This window comes from Siniperca chuatsi, linkage group LG5 (assembly GCF_020085105.1).
Source record: "Siniperca chuatsi isolate FFG_IHB_CAS linkage group LG5, ASM2008510v1, whole genome shotgun sequence".
Classification (NCBI taxonomy): Eukaryota; Metazoa; Chordata; class Actinopteri; order Centrarchiformes; family Sinipercidae; genus Siniperca; species Siniperca chuatsi.
Window position 1 is genome coordinate 6,556,195 of NC_058046.1, and position 20,759 is coordinate 6,576,953.

General features: G+C 39.7%; 1 protein-coding gene across 1 annotated transcript in view; it reads left to right on the forward strand.

Moving 5' to 3' along the window:
* si:ch211-158d24.2 (multiple epidermal growth factor-like domains protein 9) overlaps window positions 1–20,759 on the forward strand; it is a 38,683-nt gene that overhangs the window by 13,568 nt on the left and 4,356 nt on the right. The window contains exons 3-5 of the mRNA XM_044195663.1: window positions 5,026–5,165; window positions 10,638–10,787; window positions 18,872–19,141. Of these exons, the coding sequence (XP_044051598.1) occupies window positions 5,026–5,165; window positions 10,638–10,787; window positions 18,872–19,141 (560 nt within the window). The remainder of the gene's footprint in view (window positions 1–5,025; window positions 5,166–10,637; window positions 10,788–18,871; window positions 19,142–20,759) is intronic.

The window sequence follows — 20,759 nt, forward strand, 5'->3', positions numbered from 1 at the left end:
CTCTACTGATGCAACAGTGCACCTGGTAGGTTTGCAGGCTGCTTATGAGATGACAAAATTCTTGTGTGACCATCTTAGTTTTGAGCTGCTCCCAGTCTAAGATGAAGGCTTGGTACACAAAGATGACAGATTGTGCTGCATTGCCACAGGTCCGTGTCTGACTGACTGACTGCCAGCCAGTCAGAGCAGAGAACAGGCCATGGTGGTGCATTAAAGGACCAGGTCCAGTGTGATTTATTAGGTGTTTGCTCCTTTCCTGCATTGCCCAACTGATTTACACCACATTGGATGGTTTTCCAGCCTTTGTCATATGAAGAATTTGTTAACTTATTGGAAAACTCATGTGCGTCTTATTGGCTGCATAGGTAGCACTGATGGTAAATACGGCAACTCATGATTTACAAGCCGTTTTTCTCTTAGCTTTTCTTTCTCTCTCTTCTTTCATTCCTCTAATTAGAAAAAAAGCTTAAATTAAGCAATATCAAACAATTTTATGACGTCACTGCAGAGATGAGTAGCTATAGGTTAAAGTTTTTATTTTGTACAAGGAAAAACACATAAATCAAAGGCAGCAGACCATCTGGCCTTATTGGCATGCTGGATGTTGTGTAGCATCCCAGGTGGGAAAACTGTAGGCAGCAGGTTTTACTGTGCATGGAATTTCTATCAGCTGATGATGAGCAGTGACAGGCAGGGTTGGGCGATAGGACAATATAAACTAGGGTTGCAGCTTATAATAATTTTCATTATTTGATTAACCTGCCAATTATTTTGTCAATGTATTGACTCTATTAATTGTTTGTCAGAAAACTGTGACAAATCACAATGTTGTTGTCATGATTTCCTGAAGCTCAAACAAAACACAGTCTGAAACTTTAAGATATTCAGTTTACTGTCACATAATGTGAATATCTCTTTAATATAATGATTGTATTAGGCCATTGAGCAGGACTGCTTTATGGTAATATTGGATTTTATATGATTTTTGCGTAAATGTAAGGAAGTACCTTGATTTGTCACATATTTAATTTGCTAGGTAATTTACATTATCATTATATGCAGTATATTCATATTGTGATATTAAAACGTGTACCATGAAAGAGGATTTTATCCATATTACCCACTCCTGGTGGCAGTGTGGCTGAAGGTGTTGATATGCTGCTTATTGAAGATGAGTTGTACCAGCATGTACTAGAAAAAAGTAAGCATTATAGACAGTGACAGTATCACAACATGTATGTTGTATGCAACCATCGTTCCTGCCAGTCTTTGGACATTGTGAGCTGTTGGCAGAAACAGTACAGTAACTCAGCCATGCCAAGCTATGTGTTTAGCAGCGTCTATTGTCTGGCACACGTGGTACTTTGTTTTCGTGTCTCACAATCGAAGCATTGTTGATCAGCACAAGCGGCACGTCCCATTTGTATGCGGAATATAAATGGTGTAGAAACCACGCCCATCTGGCATTAACCGGCTCTGTGTCTGTTGGGCTTTGGAGCACACCTAGAGATAAAGGAAGTACACCAGTGCAGCTACAAACAAAGTTACACAGATCTTCCTGCACCATTCTTGTTCACAACATAGGCTACTAGTTGTGAGCAAAAATGGTGATGTAATATATAAAAATCATTCCATTGGTGATTTGACCCATGATGGCTTTCATCAGAATATAAGCAAAATATTTTTGCAATCTGATGAAGGGCCTTTTGTAAGCTAAAAGATGAATTGAAGGATCTTAATGTGTAGATTTTAATTTGTAGAGTAGTTTTAATTAACCGATCACAGGCCTAGAAACACTCAAACGTCACAAAGAAATGTGTGTCAGTAACAGCAAGGACAAAAAGGGCAAGGACCACTCCCAGAGGTTGTCTTTGTCTTTTTCTTAAAGATTTATCTTTTTGCATTTCTACTTTATTAGATAGTTGAGAGAGAGAGAGAGAGAGAGAGAGAGAGACTACACACACACCCAGAGAGAGAGAGACCTACACACACACCCAGAGAGAGAGACACCTACACACACACCCAGAGAGAGAGAGACACACACAAACGCACACGCACACACATCCAGAGAGAGAGAGACACACACGCACACACACCCCCAGAGAGAGAGACACACACACACACACACAGAGCAAATGGCTCTTGCCAGATTTGAATCTGGGCTGCTTCGGTAAGAACTCAGCCTTGATATATGGTACGCGCTCTACCAGGTGAGCTGCCATGGCGCCCCCGAGGTTGTCTTTTTCATCACATCACTGCTCCCTTTGTAATGAGACCTGGGTTATATTATGCAAATGAAACGTATTTAAAATCCTTCCTACCCACCACAGGCGTGATCACAGCTTTAAGCTTCTCCCTGTTTACTCGAACTGCTGATCAGGGAATGAGAGCATTTTCTTTTTGCTTCAATATAAAAAGAAATCAATAAAACAGTATCAACTGTATAAAGTTTCTCATTACAGCATGAATGTAGAAGGAAATGTAGAAGACAAGTTTGGTCATTTCTAGGTCTTTGAGTTAGGAAATAGCAGAGATTCTGAGAAGTGATATGCCTTGTGAGGATTTCCAATTAATATCAGCAATTGTTAAACTGGGAAATGTTTAGAAAGTACCCATTGTCAATGTGTGCTATCAGTCGTGAGGTCAATGCCAAACATTCTGTGGTTTCAGCTTCTCAAATGTGACGATTTGCTGCTTTTTGCTGTTTTATATCATTGAATATATTTGGGTTCTGTACTGTTGGTCAGACAAAACAAGACATTTGAAGCCGTTACCTTTGGTTTACGTTTCACTGTTTATTCAGAATAACAGACATTTGTCTAAAATGCTTTGCAGAAGGATGCGTTTGTGACAGTGCAGTAATGAGGCAGGGTTAAACTGACAGTTTTCATTGTCAATTTTACGTTTCAGGGCTGACAGAGACATATTTTCAGTAGAGCACTTCCCTACCTGTGACTGTCAATAGCCAGATGTTTTGAAAAGCTACTAAGAGTGGTTGGAGCTCACATGAAAAAAAACGTTGATTTGTGGAAGATATGACTGGTGGTGTCTCTACATCCGTAAACATCCTGCTCAATCGGTACTGCACATGTGGAACTTTCAACAGAGATGAGAAGTAACGGAGACGGCTCACTCGCTAGCTACTTCCATGCACTATAGGCTATATGTAGTTTTTGTCATATATCAGATTTATGAATGCTGGGCCACTCAGAGGTTGCTTCTGGGGACGTATGTGGCCCACGGGCCACCAATTGAATAGGCTGGCAATAGAGTCATGATGCTGCATGTGGATAATTTTTGTTACTGTTGGGTGTGTGTGTGGTTGTTTTTTTTTTTAGCCGGAAGAATGAGAACTGTTGATCTCCCAGCCTTGTCCTCAGCAGTGCCCACCCCCCACTAAGCATCGCTGTGGGCCTCTTCATTTGCATTAAGTGCAGTTGTTTTAACAAAGCCCCGTTTGTATAACGACCCACACAAATGCTCATGGAAAGTGCTCCCAGTCACTCTTGATTTAGTTCAATTGTTTTGAAGTCATTGTCCCCAGATTATGTTTCTGAGTCTATTGTCTGGGTTTGAGGGCTGATCAGGCTTTACTTAGCGTTGTACTTTTCCTAGGAAATTACCTTGAGTTTGGGTGGGATCAGAGAGCCATTTTTCTCCAGGAACAAATAAAATGTCTCACTGCCGCACACTCTTCCCTCGTGTATGACTGAGCATGCACTTACTATATTCAATAGCCAGCTATATAGTATGAGTGAGTGAGAGTGCAAAGGGAAAGGCCCATTAACAAATGAAATAAGTAATTTATGTGTGTATTATTGCTGAAGAGCTCAAATGTAATTGGATTTAATTAATGAACACATGAAGCCAATAAAAGACTGTTATGCTCAATGCTCTGATTTCTTTATATTTAGTTCTGTTTATAGCCCCACCGATACTTGATATCAATATTTGGTAGTTTAAAAAAATCTTATGATATATTATTTTTTGTTTGTTTTAAACATAAACACACAATCTTGATATGTATCCCTTAGATTTTTTTTTTTTTTTTTTTAAGAATTGTCTGTCCTTGTAATGTTATAATTTGTTTTACAGGAACACAATGCGACAAACACATTCAAGCCATTTAAACTAAGTAATTAACTTTATACACTTGTCATTTCACGTGTCTCATATGTGGATAAATTCCAGATGCTATTTAATATGCTTTTGTTTATATTTAGCCACACACAGTATATGCGCATCCATTGACCAGATCATAAATTGATTGCAGTCCGTCTTGTCACAGGGCTACATGCTAATCAGGGCCCGCACTATTCCAACTAACGGGGTGGTGGTAATGCACCTGAAGCTGTTTGGGAACTGACAAAATTGCAGTTTAGTAGTTTAGTTACAGCAATAACAATTCAGGGAACTTTCCATATTCACTGTCCATAACTTGCATAAAAGCAAGACAACAGTGTTCTCCCCTATCATGCAACAGTGGGGACATCGACTAAATGGAAGTTTTATTATCATTTATCATTTAATTATTTTTTCAAATGTAAATAATACATTTGGTGTATAATTATACGTTTTTATCTATGTTAAAATAGCCATTTTTGAAGGAAAGATGAAAAACATCAATATAACAGGTGATTCCAAACGTTTGAGCAGTGGTGTGTATTTTAATATAGTGAGGTGCTGGACATCACTCTGCCCAGCACAACATGTCAGACATGTTAGTGGAGAAACTGATATGATCGGTCTAGATGGCTCTGAACTGTAAGCAACTCCAGGTGCTTCCCACATGCTTCATACCTGGAGCAGAGTTATAGAAAGCAGGTGGATGAATGGGAATACCTGCAGGAAGTCAAGTGTGGAATCACCACAGTCATGTGAGCAACTGTCATGACTGCAGTCCAGAAAGCAAACGCACACAGTTCCCTTCACATCTCTGGCTTGGCTTTGTGTTACATTAAATGAAATGCTTTCTGGGACTGTATTTTGTACACTATTGATTTTCTTCTCTTCTGCCTCTTTCAGCTCAGGGATATGTGTGTGCAAGATGGGAGTGTATGGACCCAAGTGTGATGAATGCCACCCAGGTTTCTTCCACTTCAGCAGCACTGGCTGCCGGCCCTGCCAGTGTCACAACCACACCAACTACTGCCATCCACAGTCCGGTGAGTCTGCTGAGGACACAGAAAATGTTTGAGTCAGACAGATGCACAATTTCATTTTGCTAAATTTATAGAAAACAATATTTGGTTAGTCAAAAGTCTGATGCAGTGACTTTTTTAAGAAAGTTTTTCCACAATGTTGGCTACGTCGGAAAAGCAGCTGTGATGAGCAGGTGTGTGAATGAAAGGTGGGGGAAATCTATGAAGGAACAACAGTAGTCCAACTTGTTACAGTGTCATATTGGACAATGTGAGGTTCCATTAGTGCAGTGTTTGAGTAGAGGCTCCAAGTCCATCCAACAATATCAATGGTCTCTCCTCCTCAATGAAAGTGAGATTGTTTTTAGTGTGATGATGCAAAATGTACAACACTATGCAATCTCATGTCCGTTTCCGTTTTGTTTATCTCCATTAAATGACAGCAGGTTTGAACTGAAGTGTTAAAAAAAGAAGGTTGTTGGAGTGAGACATTTTTTGTTACATTATTTTATTTTCAGACACCAGTATGTGATTTTGACAGTGACACATGAAGAGTCACTATCAATATCTACTGTTTTAAAGACTCTTTAGACTCTTTGTTGTGACAGTTATCTAACTAAATCTAAACTAAACTGCATTACTAATCTATTGGTGCCTGTAGTGAAAGGAGCAGCTGTATCTTTGCAAATTGATTCTGCATAAGAAAGCTGAAGCTTAACTCATTAAGTTCCCCATAAATGTAACTCTTGAGCTTTGTGCAGATTAACACCTCTGTACTATATGCTGACGATAATCTGCTGTGTTTGGTTAGAGACGTTGGCAGTACCCAAACTCTTCAGTTACTCTAAAGTAAATATTGACTGTGGAACCACAACAGAAGGGAAATATTCAGTTGGTAACAAGGAACCTGAAGAGACCAGGAAAGGTGCTGAATTAGAAGCAAATGAAATGTAAAATGTAAAAAATCCAGTTTCCAGTCTGATTTGTGTGGGATTTAAGATGGATTTAACCTCCTCTGTGTCCTTGATCACATGTAAAGGAGGATTGCTGCTCACCTCCCAGCAGTCAGGCTTTGAGACTAAACCTCCAGCTAGTGACAGACAGGAGTAAAGGTGGAGGGGGGGTAGTTTTAGAAGCCATATGTCTTCCATTATAATGCAGGGGCAGATGGAGAGCTGTAGCCTTGTCTGGGCTCAGTGTTCACAGTGTTGTGGATAACATTGCTCAGATTTGACAGTTCTAAAGACCGAACCTGGCCTCTCCCAGGGCCGCTTACACAAGAACACATTGTGCAATTGCAAATTATACAGTATGCCAAACACTGTGGACCTCAGATAAACATGACAGGGACTCATCATTTCCAGCAGGGCAGAGGCAGATTGTCCCCACACTGACCCATTGTTTTCAACTGAAATAATATCTTAAGACTAAATAAAAGAATGCAGAGAAAAATTAAGATTTTTAGTTTATCATCAACAACATTTTTCACAAGAACATATGTTCTATGATTTGATATTCACCTCTGAACCATGTGTGCACATTTTTAAAACCTGTCTATAAAATTAGGGTGTTGGGAATGCATTAAATCCTTGTTGCTTCAGTTTAGCATAATAAATATAAACTTAAATTTAGTCTCATTTCACTCAGAAAACCCATAATTTATCAACAAAAGCTATGTGGAAGCTGTTATTTCTCATCATTGCCCACCCCCACACAATTTGGTGTAGGGAAGCGCTTTTCCAGGCTAAACCAACAATTTAACCTGTAATGTGTGGGGTTTGCTGCAGTGACTCTGTCGGTTTTCAGCAGCTGATTTCACTTATTAGCAGCTCCTCTGTTGACACAGGGTTAATGCATGGTTGGAAGTGGAGCCTGCTGACTCTTCCAGCTCATGGTTGGAACCACTGTTGACGCAAAGATATAGCAAGCTAGGCAGCCTGTGGACAGGTTTAGTAATGTCTACATAACCTCTAGCTATGATCATGGAGGCACCACAACTCAACTACAGACAGAGGTGCAACTACAAACATTACAATAGGGTAATAATTTCACAAATATTTACAATAATAACAATTCATTACTGTTTTTGTTTATGTTGGTAATGAAATAAAAGCCAACTCATAACTTAAATATATATATGTAAAAGCTAATATCAAATATATATTTTAAATATGAAAAATAATACAATAAACTATCATCACAAGTCAGTATTGCAAGGTCATTTAAAAATATGGCAGTGACTATGCTAATTTCATGTTATATATGATGCCAGAACTAACTCTGAACCTTTAATCTCAGATGTCTGAGTGTCCTTGAACGCACAAACGATGAGTTTTGAAAACAGTGGTTGCAGCAAGCCTCTCAGGCAACATGCAGCCTGTCCTATCTTATTTATGGAGCCTATATGCAGATTGAGAGGAAGATATGCAGACAAGACTCTGGGCTAATAAAGTACTTCCACCTCCTCTGCATGTTTAAAATAATCATTTAATCAATAATCGTTTGATATAAATGCCTATAAATGGAAATAGCATTCGCTTTTTTTCCCCCTCTTCATTGCAACCCTCCCACTTCTGAAAGAAATGTTTGTGTATGTGCTAGTTTGTGACGGGCTATGTTTTTGTAAGTCTTCCCTTTTTTACTTATTTCTTCTGCTGTACTCTGGCCTTTCTTGCATAAGAGAAGATAATCGCAATAAGATTCCTTGATTAAATAAAGGTTATAATAATAATAAAAAGCAAGTTTGATCATGAGTTGGCCTTTTTAAATCTGATCTGGTTCACTCAGTACAGTTATCCTCTGAAGTTATGGATACAATGTGATTTGATTGATCACATGTTTCTTTGTACTACTATATCAATACCTTCTTAAGCCCATGGCACACCAATCAAACATTCTCCAACAAACACAAACACGATGTTTGTTTGGTGTGCCATGGCTATCTGTCCTTGTTTGGAATTGTTTGGACATGTTTGGTCATATTCGACATGTTAAATCCCTGTTTGTCCGTGTTTGATGAAGTTTGGTCAGTTTGCCATCCTTTCGAATGGACAATTACCCCGACAGTACACATATATAGTACGTGTATCCATAGTAACGCAGCTCGCGCCTGCCTAGTATTAGCAGTAAACTCACTGGACCAGCTGTGTATTTGTCGTTGTTGTGTTGAGTGAGATGATTTATCTGATATGGCTTCGTTTCGGACCTTGGAAAGATAGGAACTCTCGGTAGAGCTGTGGGAATCAAAAAAAAAGAGCTGTATGATGTGTCATCTCAGCGATTTTCAAACCAAAACAGCCAGATGAAAGCAAACAAAAATTGCTGAAAAACTCGGGACTACTGAAAGTGGGCTAGCTTAACGTAAGTTACTTGAACTCTCCCACTGAGCAATAGACGTCATTTCAACATCGCATCTCTGCTTTAGCTCTGATGTAGACCAGGATTTTTTGGGGTACGTATAGCCCAGTTTTAGACCATATTTTAAAAATGCATACAAACCTGTAAATATGTAACATTAGCACTGACACCCCCACGTTTACAGTATAACTGTTTATTTTCTGTCATCATAGGGTAGTTTCTGTCGTATGTGGTGTGGTATGTGGACCAAAATGCAGATGACCAGGAAGCGGTATGAGGGTGAAGTAGCCGGATGGCTACAGTGTTTATTGGGGTGATGTGGTTTACAGACAGGTACAGGCAGACAGACCGGTAGGCAGACAGGCAACAAACAGGTAACAGGCAAATAGGCAGATAGGCAGGTACAAGAATATGGGTTACTGGCTGGCAGTGGTGGAAACAAGGAAGAGAGTCCAGTGAGGCTAAACAAATCCAATAGGGAGAAGGCAAAGTTCAAAGCCCAGAATCCAGACACAGTCCAAGGGAGACAAAGAATCCAAACAAAACTCACTCACGGTAAGAATGCTGGGGAACTGGGCACGGGAACAAGGTACACCGAGTGCACCAAACAGCGACACATCCAAATGACATGAACACACACAAGACAGGAACAACAATAATCCGACACTGAACAAAGGAAAAAAAAATACCCTAAGGGAGGTGAGACAACGAGACACAAATGCAAACAATCAAGGAAGGGCCAACAATCAAAACTGGAGGGAAAGCAAACAAAGACAGGAAGTAAAACCACAAGACACACAAGGAGAGGAACCCACTACAAAATAAAACGGGAAATGACAAAACGTCAAACTACAACAGTTTCATTTCTCTCTTTCATTTCTTTCTTTGGACATGATCTATGAATAGCCATGATGTAGCTCCCAATTGGACCGGCTATTTGTAGCCTACTTCTAGCCAAAATAGTTTCATTGTAGTTTTTGGTCTACGCAGAAGACGTAATTTCATGTTTCATATAAAATGTCAAAATTTTGAACTATATAGGCTGTGTGCTGCCAACAAGAAGCTTCCAGGACATTGTAATGGGAGAAGTTTTGTACATTCATGTAAAATAATAATGAATGAATGTAAGAATGACGAACTAATGATTAGGAATGAGTAATTCCTAATCAAATTGTATAGTGTTGCTAATGATTAGTTAATTAAGAAACTAATAAGGAATGAATCAGGAACGTCTTGATTATTGATGAATCGTAATGAGTACTTCCATAATAATTCCTAATGGAGGACTACATAGTAGATAATGATGAATTACTAACGAACAGACTGGGAGATCCTACATTAATGAATCATTGGATAATGATTAGTTCATGAATATCTGTGAATCACTTTTTTCATGAGTCGTTCCTGATTAACTCTGAACCAGCCGGTGAACGGCACAAAACTAGTAACTACTCATTCGTTACTAATTACTTAAACATTAGACACACACTGACAGCAAGGTATGTGTTTCCTGAAAAGTTATATGAAGAGGAGGCCTGCAATTTCAAAGGTTGAGGTCATTTTTTAAGTCAACTGTTTGACCTGTTTGGTCAACTATTTTGTTTGGATTTGTTTGATCAGTGTGCCATAGGCAGTTAGCTTTGAAAACACATTCTAAGTCAAGTGCCAACATTAGAATGTTCCCTGTTGTTGGAGAATGTTTGTTTGGTTGGTGTGCCATGGGCTGAGACAGTTTTCCTGTGACATGGAATTGAAAACGCACAGCAATGTGTAACAATATACAAAAAAAAACCTGTTGAGGTCAAGGTGATGAGTGCCATAAGGATTTTTTATTTTTTTTTACTGTAATATGAATACACTACTAGTGGAACAATGAATACATGCAATTTTTTAATGTTTCTGGTGTGAAATGCTCAAATTCAGTTGATGGAAACTGAATATCAACTCAAACTGAAAACTATTAACCGCACAAGTCCAAAAACTTTAAAACCAAATTACTGGAGGAATGATTTTGTAGTGACCAACCTGCGATTAATAAAAAGATAGTGAGAGTTATATAACAAACTTAATTGTGTTGATTGAAGTGTGCAGATCCGGATAATACCCCTGTAATCATGTGCCCTTTGTTCTGTCCTCCAGGAGTGTGTCTGAACTGTGAGGGCAACACCCAGGGATCCAACTGTGAGGAGTGTAAACCTGGTTCCTACCGCAGCCCTGGAACTACCCTGAGCGAAGCCTGTGCACCGTGTCCCTGCTCCAACTCCACCTCCACCGGCACCTGTCACACCGGTCAGTCCCTGCTGCTCACAAACACACATCAGGCAATTAGCTTATCCTTGTGATTAAGCAGGTTTGTCCGCACTGGCTGAATATACACCATTAAGTTAGTGTTGGAGTGTTGTCTTAGTGGTGTATGTACTGTATAGGAGTACTGACATTTACTTTATTTGACTGTTGAAGAAAGAAGTCTTTGTTCTTTGATCCTGGGACACCAAAACCTGACATTGATGATGTCTTCGAAAACATTTTCAACAGTCAGACTGCACTGTAGCAGTACTGTGAATATCTCAACATGACATCATGTCATCTACCTTTGGCCAGTTATCCAAGGTGATAAGTGAAATGCAATCAAAGGGAGATGAGATGAAAACGAGAGAAGGCAACTCGTTGCACTGTGTGTGCTGCCTATGTGACAACACAATACAAGCAGTCAGTCTGACACACATAGTTAGAAACAAGATGAGCACTACTTGTGGGCAAGCAAGCAAGAAACAGAAAGTGAGTAACTTATAACTAAACTAAACTAAATTATACAAACAAAAGCAGCACCTTGTGTGTGTGGCTGTATTTGAATCTCAATGGCAATATTGGTTAAAAAAAAAATAAAAACTAAAAAAGAAACTAAAAGTACCTGGTTTATGTCATTAGTGTTTTGTAGAGATTGCAAGACTTTAAATTAACTTATGGGTGATGAATTTAATCAGAAAACATTAATTTGATTAAAAGAATAGTTTGACATTTCGAGAGCTGCCAGGCAATCAGCAGAGACTCCAGGAAGTTGTTCCCAGCCAAGAAATGGCCTGGCACATAACCCCCTGTATAACGCCAACGATGGTTTTACACATTTTTGCATGGATTAAACAAACAAGCGTTAATAAGTGAGCCTCAGAGGTGCTGGTAGGTGGATTTTACTATCCTTGACACAGCCAGGCTGGCTCTTTCTGCATTTCCAGTGCTTTTGCTAAGCTAAGCTAACCTGCTGTTGAGATGTGAGTGTGGTATTGATCTTCTCATCTAACTCCCTGCCTGAAAACGAATGTGTATTTCAATGAATTAAATGTCAAACTATTCCTTTAATGTTTGTAAAAGTCCAAAGCCTTATAGTCAGAGTCTAAAGAGTTTATGTCAGTTGTGGTTGGTTAAACCCATTTGTTCAGAGTGATATGCCAACATTTAAGGCATTACCAACTCATTACCATCACCACGGACAGTGAGCAAAACTGAAATTTAAATTCAGTTCCATTAGTGAACTGAGTGGCCTTTCTTACTTTTAAGTACCATTCACATGAATAGTTCATGAATCAACATATCTTTAGTGGCTTGGTACTACAGGAAAAATCAGTTCTCCAAATTTCTCTAACAAGACAAAAAACCTGCCAAATTCAGCCATTAGTTCCAGTCTCTCTTCATTTAGTCTTGGACAGAGGTGCATTTACTTATCTGCCTCATAATCCACATTGATTCTGTGGTGACTGATTCTACAGGCCACTCCCTAAAGTGGCCAAACTGACTGTGATTTTGATTCTGTTGCCTATGTTTCCAAGGCAGATGTGTACATCTAGGTTGGCTTTGACTGCTGCTGTGCACTCATAGCACATTTCATGAGCAGCAACATGTTCTGTGATTACCTTTTATGCCCAGGATTTTGTCTGTCAGGCAACATACAGCTCCCCCTCCCCAAATCATTGAATATTTGCTTAATGTGTTTATATTAATTTACAAAATAATGTTTTTGTCTTGGTAAGAAATAATCTTCCAAAGATTCAGAACTGTAAACTAGAGTGCTTTCGATCTCTATTTCCAGACAGTCTGGGATTAACTGTGACCTTCCCGTATGACCCCACTTCTGTCACCTCCAGGCTGCTGCTGCCCTACTTACACAACTCAAAGGTCTCTATTGGGTTGAGATCTGGGTTGAACTACAGTCACTGTCATATTCCTAAACCACCTCAGTTCTGCCTGAAATTACATTTTAAAACGGCTTAACTAATCATGAAGGGATGCACCTGGTCAACAATAATGCTTACGGTACAAAAAGAGATTAATGTGAGAAGGGAAAAACATTTCCCAAATCAGTACACCATCATCTTGTGCTGTGTGAAGTAGGATTGATTCTTGAATTCATGTTACTGCCTGCCACTGGCATGTCACAATAGACACTAGAATTCTTGGTGAGAAAATGCACACTACACTCCCTCCACTTCAGGCTTCCAGCTGTAAGTGACAAATTTACTGAACTGGTGTTTGCTGTTAGCTAAAACCAGTCTCTGAAGTCTCAACAAGTTGGTTAACACTATGGTTTCTATTAAGCCACACATCTCAGATAAAATCTACACCTCAATTACATTTCTATATCTAAAGATAACTCCGTTATCAAGTAACCTTGTTCATAGTGTGTTCATGTGAACGTCAGAACTATAGAATAGCCCAGTTAAGTTCATTAAGATTTCTGATTACTCCTTATTAAAAATTAAGGATTAAAAATGCTACACTGTCAAGGAACCCTTTGCTTATTTTCATTATCATTCATTCTACTTTTTGATATTATTTGACAAGTCTATAAAACATCAAAAACTATTAACAAATTCCCATGCAATGTTTCCAGAGCCCAAAGTGATATCTTCACAAACGATGTTGTCACATAAACCCAAAGGTATATGGCTATGGCTGCAACTAACGATTATTTTCATTATCAATTCATCCGATGATTATTTTCGCGATTATTTGATTAATTGTTTGGTCTATAAAATGTCAGAAGCTAGTGAGAAATACCCATCACAATTTCCCAGAGCTTGTTTTGTCCAACTAACCAAATCAAGGTTAGATGGACTGTCCAAATCAAGTCAATGTATGATTATATAAATGTGAGAAAATGTATTGACTGAACAATATATTAATGGACTAAATGTGTCATCTCTAGACCAAACCTTTTGATACTGTTTTGCTAGTGGACAGGACACCAAAGGTAGGAAGGAATATTGAGTTACCTGGTTTATTTGTGCTAACAGGGTAATCATCAAAAAGAGATTAACTCCAATTCCCGGAGCCATGTTACGCCACGTTGTGCGTGTCATCAGCCTTTCATGTTTTGAGTTCATCTGGCTCAAACATCACACCATGACACAGTAGCTTAGATCACAGCTTATCCACGTCAAACGGCCCTTGAACCCTTTCTGCAAACTGCCTGTTGTGGTTTTCATCCAGCATTGCATCACTGCATTCACTCTACTCAGTTATTCCTCGTCACGTTCTCTCACCTTGCCCTTCCCCTTTCTGGACCAATCATTGACAGCGTTGCCATGTCCTGTCGCTCCCCCCCCCCATTGGCAGTGGCCTGCATGGCAACAGCCATGTATAGTTGCACTTAGGCTGTCAGGTTATGTTTGCCCCTGCCAGGGGCCGCAGCGGAGGTTGCACAACGTGGGAGGGAGGGGAAGGGACACGAACCAGGCTGAGCTGGGACAGCATGAGCACAGCTGGGCCATTTCAACTCTAGTCAGGCAGCAACAGACTGGGGGAGGGGGGATGGGCAGCATCACGTTCTCTGTTTAGACAAAAACACTGTAGGAAGAGCTGTGTTAGAGAGGACATGATCAGAAATATGCTCAGGATCGTGTCCACGGAGAACTGCTCTTGTGTTAATAGCGTGTGTGTGTGTGTGTGGCTGTGGAGGATGTTTTAGATTAAACCCTGGAGCTGGAAAGAGAAGCAGCTTCCAAGTAGAGGTTGCCCTGGCAACAGTGACAAATGCGAAGATGCCACAATGCAGTATAATGGCCCAACACTGGAGGATGGATGCTTTTTTAAATGTGCTGATGAGGCCTGTTGCAGTAAGTGAATAACCCTCCATATTGACACATGAAATGGAGCATTGCACCAGTTCAGAATGTGGGTCACACATGTTAAATCAGCCATGTATGATTGTATCTTTACTCAGTGGTATAGGATGGCTGGGATCATTCAGTCATTCTGTTTATCCTGAGGTTCATCAAATATTTTTTATTCATTTTCGTTTCTCTTTCACATTTTTCTCTTTTAAGTGTGTCTGACAGCACCTACCTGGCCAGCAGTTACTAGGCCTCTGTATGTGTGTCATAGCAAGGTGGAGGACGATGGTAAACAAGTCAGGTGGCTCCGTGCAGTGCAGAGCAGCTCATGTTTCCTCCTGGTTATATAACCCAGCGGGTCGGCTGCCTTTAAACCCCCAGCAGAGGTTAAATCAAGCTTATCAGGAGCAGCCTGCTCAGTGCTGGAATACAACACAGTCACGTGACCACACTAGATACAGAGCAACATCTAGGCCATTGGAAGGCAGTTATCTGTGTCTAAATCATACAGCAGTGATTGCGCTGGTGTGGTGCGGACTGGAGTCTAAATGCAGAGCATCAGTTGGTCCACAGAACTGTAGAGGAGGCTAGTTGACAGGAATTCATTTTCAGAATCAGAATCCACTTTAGTGGCCAAAAATATGTACACATACAAGGAATTTGACTCCTGATTTAAGGTGCTCTCAATGTACTCGCACACAGTTTCAAGAACAATTTACAGGAAGACCGAAATAGACATACAGCTAAAAACAAGGACAACAAAGCTGTACAAAGATAGGTAAAAATAAACATAGAACTATACATACAAGTCTGTGAAAAATAAGTGTGTATAAAAATATATATAAAAAGCAACAATTAACAACAGCATACAATGTCTATATCCAAGTCAAGTGTTTCTGTAAATACAAATAGTTTTGTTTTTGTCACACCGGTATATACATATCCGAATTATTCATCCACATTTGGGAAACTGCTTAAACTACTTTTCAGACCATAGTATTAATAACAATAAACCCCCCCAAAACACTTTTTTTTTTTCAATTATTTATAGATACCAAAATGTTTTTGATAACCTTGAAATATATAATATATATATATATATATATATATATATATATATATATATATACTGCACACGCAGTGGTCCCGTCCTCTGAGCTAACACTGTCATACTCCTGCTCAGTCTGTATTTTGATTGATCACAAAATATACTCCTCGTCATCAGTTCATTTTCAGAGTTTCTGTCATCAGAACCATCCAGTATCAAAGAAAGCACTCTGCAGCTCTGCAGCTAACCTGAAACACTAACACTGCACCATCTTTACTATGACAGTGCACTAGGGCTGCAACTAATGATTATTTTTATTAAAGATTCATCTGCCATTATTATTTTCTCGATTAATCATTTGGTTAATAAAATATCAGAAAATAGTGAAAAATAAAAAAATTTCAAATTCCTAAAGGCCAAGGTGTCATCAACAGTCCACAATCCAATGTTATTCAGTTTACTATCACACAGGATATAGAAAAGCACAAAATCCTCACAATTTACCAGCTTGAACGATGAATCAATTATCAAAATAGATAGATGATTAATTTTCTGTTGATCGGCTAATCGACTAGCCCTACAGAACACTATTACACACTATTATACAAGGGTCTTCATCCTTGTGTGTGCATTCATTTAGAGTATTAGTGACACAAAATGAAGCCAAACAGGAAAACACATCATTACCCTCTGACACCAGAAGACTGTTAAAAACAAATAGGTTGAGTAATAGAAGGGGGTTGGAGGCTTAACTGAATAAGATGAAGGAATTAGATGGGGTGTAATACAGTCCCAGGTCTCTTAAGGTTTAAGGGTCAAGCACAGCGTGCGTGAAAGAAATTCCTGTAATTTCTAATTTTACCTTTTAGATAGGAAGCACTTTATTTAATGCACCAAGCTAGACACTCTGCATGCAAAGCTTTAAATGCAGAATAAGTAGGATTTTCCTTAAAAAACAAAACAAAAAAAACTATGTATAGACTTGTACAAAAATAATCCCTCTCACTCATCATTTTTGACCCACTGAGAGTGTGTAGCAGTGTCTGTATCTGCAGAGACGCTGCCCTCTGCCTGTATTTTCTGCGTTCAGGACGTTTCTGGGCATCAACCTTTGGTCAGTGGTGTGCAGCCTCCAGCCAATAACAGCGCGCAGGCTGTGAGGTCGGACCCTTAAAAAAACGTAGCGAGCATGTTACATCGCTGTCTTCATCTCTCTCCTCTGCTCTCTGTGTCATAGATGCATCTCCAGCGCTGACACAGCGCTAAAACGAAGTGTGGACATAGGTTGGGCTCTCTCTCTCTTGCTCTGAGCTGGGGAGGAGGGGCCAACTTTGAATTGTGTGTTTACAAACAGCAACCGACAAATACTTATTCTGCCTTTAACATTGTAAAGGATCAAGTTCAACTCATTTGGGAAGCCAAAGTTTTGATCACAATTACTTCACAATTACTAATTACCCAATTACTACTACTATTACTTCGTGTTCATTTTTATTACCATTTGATTATCTTTTTTGAATGTATAACATGCTTTAAAATAAAAGTAATGCCTCACACTATTAAGTAGCTATAACATAACCAGAGTAGTCAAGGCTTTGGAATAGTTGTGAGTTGATATGGACTGTAGATAGGGACTTAAAAGCTAATATCAGATGCTTGTCCATTTAAATAAGACATAGATTGCTGAGAAGTTTCCCCTTGGGGACACAGTGCTGCTGAGGGTAGTGTACTGTTATACTGTTGTTCCCATTCGTTTTGGCATCGTATTACCAGGGACTGGAGGCTGCAGAAGAAAGCTGACCCTTAGAAACGACATGCATGTGTTGCTGATGAAGAATGATGGTCCTTATAAGGCACTGGGATCAATTCAAACTCCAGCTGAGCCTTTAAGAATTCCTCTTCACTTTTAGATCTTATTAATGTGATGTTCAGTGCAATTCAGGAGTTATTCATGGAACCTTACTGAGCCATGAGTACATATACCAGGTATCAGAAAAGTAGATATTTGAAAATACACTATATACAGTATACAGATTGATGACAAATTAATATGAAACCAATATAAAGTATGGTTTTTAGTAAGGTGTTGTTCCACCACAAGCCTCCAGATCTATGGGCCTTGTCATAGATTCTCCAAGTGTGTGAAACTCTACTAGAGGTATGAACAGCATTCTTCCAAAAGATATTCCCTAATTTGGTGTTTTGATGGTGGTGGTGGAGAGCGGAGTGGGGTATTGTCGTCCTGGAAGAAACCACTCTGATCAAAATAGAAATGTTTCATTATAGGATAAATCAGAACAACTTTGTACTGATTTGCAGTGACCCATTCCTCTAAAGGGATATGTGGACCCACACCATGCAAGTGAAATTCCCCCCACCTGTATGGAAGCATCTGCACTTGCTGTTTCTCCACTCATCTATTTAGATTATTCCTTTAGTTCGGTACTCATCTGTATCTATACCCACCTTTTCAAAATACCACATGTGTTTAGTATTACCCTGCCAGTCTAGATGCCTTACCCACTGAGTGTTATAGTAAATGGGGCATGACATGACTGTGTTTCCACTGAGGTCCACAGGGCAAACAGAGGGAAGAAAACAGCCCAGTGTGGAGACTCACAGATCATGGCTCTCTCCCAGATTGATATACTGTCATCTTGAGCCACCTAGTGGCACAGTGTTAGTTGTTTCGTTTAGGGTTGTCTAATTGAAGAGAAGTGCATGCATGTTTGGATGATTTTCCCTTAAACACAGACAAAATGCTATGAGATGAACATTTAAACTACCTTTTACAAAATAGCAAATAAAAAAAAAATTATTTCACCAACTGTATTTGTGATATATTGGCTAAGGTGGAGGCTAAGGGTGAGTTTTGAGTGGTGCATTTTAGATAGGGATAGTCATAAATGTTAATGAATAAATGAGAACAGACCAGGAATATCAGGGAATTGTACACATTTGTTACTTCTCAGGAATATAGCAGAATGTATTTTCTGATTTGTGTCTTTGATTTTAGACAGATTTGCGCTGGATTCCACCTAATGCAAACTGTTCACCATATTTATCATTAATACTCCAGGAAGAAAACACAGCTGGAGGTCTGGTGGTGTTCTGGAAAGTAATTTTCAAGGCCTGGAAGTTAAGATTTGCCTAGCCTTGTAGCTATATCATTAGCAATGGTCAGGTGCTGATGTGTATCTTTGTCTATTCCTGTGCAGATCCCAGTGGCTCCCCAGTGTGTGACCAGTGCCTTCCCCGGTACAGCGGCCCACAGTGTGTCGATTGCAGCGCCGGCTTCTACAAAGCATCTCGGGTTTGTGTTCCGTGTGACTGCAGTGGGAATGCAGACCCTCAGGGCCCCGCCCAGCTCTGTCACCCCGACACCGGCCATTGCCTCAGCTGCATCAACAACACCACAGGGCCCCAGTGCCAGCTCTGTGCTCCGGGCTTCATAGGGGACGCCCAAGCACATAACTGTACCCGTCCAAGTAAGACGAAACCACAAAATACTGTTTGGTCAAACATATAATTTCATTACATACCTAATTTGACATACATTTTCATTTCCTTTTTGTGAGGAAATAGAACTACTGGAAGGTTATCGTGGACAGATATGTCCCAATTGCTTATTATGTACAGATTCTAACTGTTGTTTGAGTAGTACATTGAGATGAATGTCAGCCTACAGACTAAAATCCCTGGATTTTTGAGTGAAGTGTTGTTGGAGCTACTCAAAATAGTTGTTTTTTTAAAAAACAACTCAGAAAACATATAAAAAAGTAATAGACCTTTTTCCCTAGACACTTTGACTTGTCATAGCAGGAAAAGCACAGGTGGAACTAATAACATTAACGATGGCTCAATTCCATTGTGTGTGCTAAAATATGCCAGTGAACCAGCATTCACAATATTAAGGCTCTGAAACTGGCAATCACTGACAGAAAGATTAAGATTAAGTAATAGCATATATAGTCTTACTATAGCAAATGTAATGCAATTGTCAGTGACCATGTCAGTGTTTTACAAACCCGATTCCAAAAAAGTTGGGACACTATACAAATTGTGAATAAAAACAGAATGCAATGATGTGGAAGTTTCCAATTTCAATATTTTATTCAGAATACAACATAGATGACATATCAAACGCTTAAACTGAGAAAATGTATCATTTTAAGGGAAAAATAAGCACATTTTTTGAGCACATCTCAAAAAATTGAGACAAGGCCATGTTTACCACTGTGCGGCATCCCCTCTTCTTTTTATAACAGTCTGCAAACGTCTGGGGACTGAGGAGACAAGTTGCTCGAGTTTAGGAATAGGAATGTTGTCCCATTCTTGTCTAATACAGGCTTCTAGTTGCTCAACTGTCTTAGTTCTTCTTTGTCGCATCTTCCTCTTTATGATGCGCCAAATGTTTTCCATGGGTGAAAGATCTGGACTGCAGGCTGGCCATTTAAGTACCCGGATCTTTCTTCTACGCAGCCATGATGCTGTAATTGATGCAGTATGTGGTCTGGCATTGTCATGTTGGAAAATGCAAGGTCTTCCCTGAAAGAGACGACGTCTGGATGGGAGCATATGTTGTTCTAGAACTTGGATATACCTTTCAGCATTGATGGTGCCTTTCCAGATGTGTAAGCTGCCCATGCCACACACACACACACTCATGCAACCCCATACCATCAGAGATGCAGGCTTCTGAACTGAGCGCTGATAACTTGGGTCGTCCTTGTCCTCTTTAGTCCGGATGACATGGCGTCCCAGTTTTCCAAAAAGAACTTAAAATTTTGATTCGTCTGACCACAGAACAGTTTTCCACTTTGCCACAGTCCATTTTAAAGCTGAGCCTTGGCCCAGAGAATACGCCTGCGCTTCTGGATCATGTTTAGATATGGCTTCTTTTTTGACCTATAGAGTTTTAGCCGGCAACGGCGAATGGCACGGTGGATTGTGTTCACCGACAATGTTTTCTGGAAGTATTCCTGAGCCCATGTTGTGATTTCCATTACAGTAGCATTCCTGTATGTGATGCAGTGCCATCTAAGGGCCCGAAGATCACGGGCATCCAGTATGGTTTTCCGGCCTTGACCCTTACGCACAGAGATT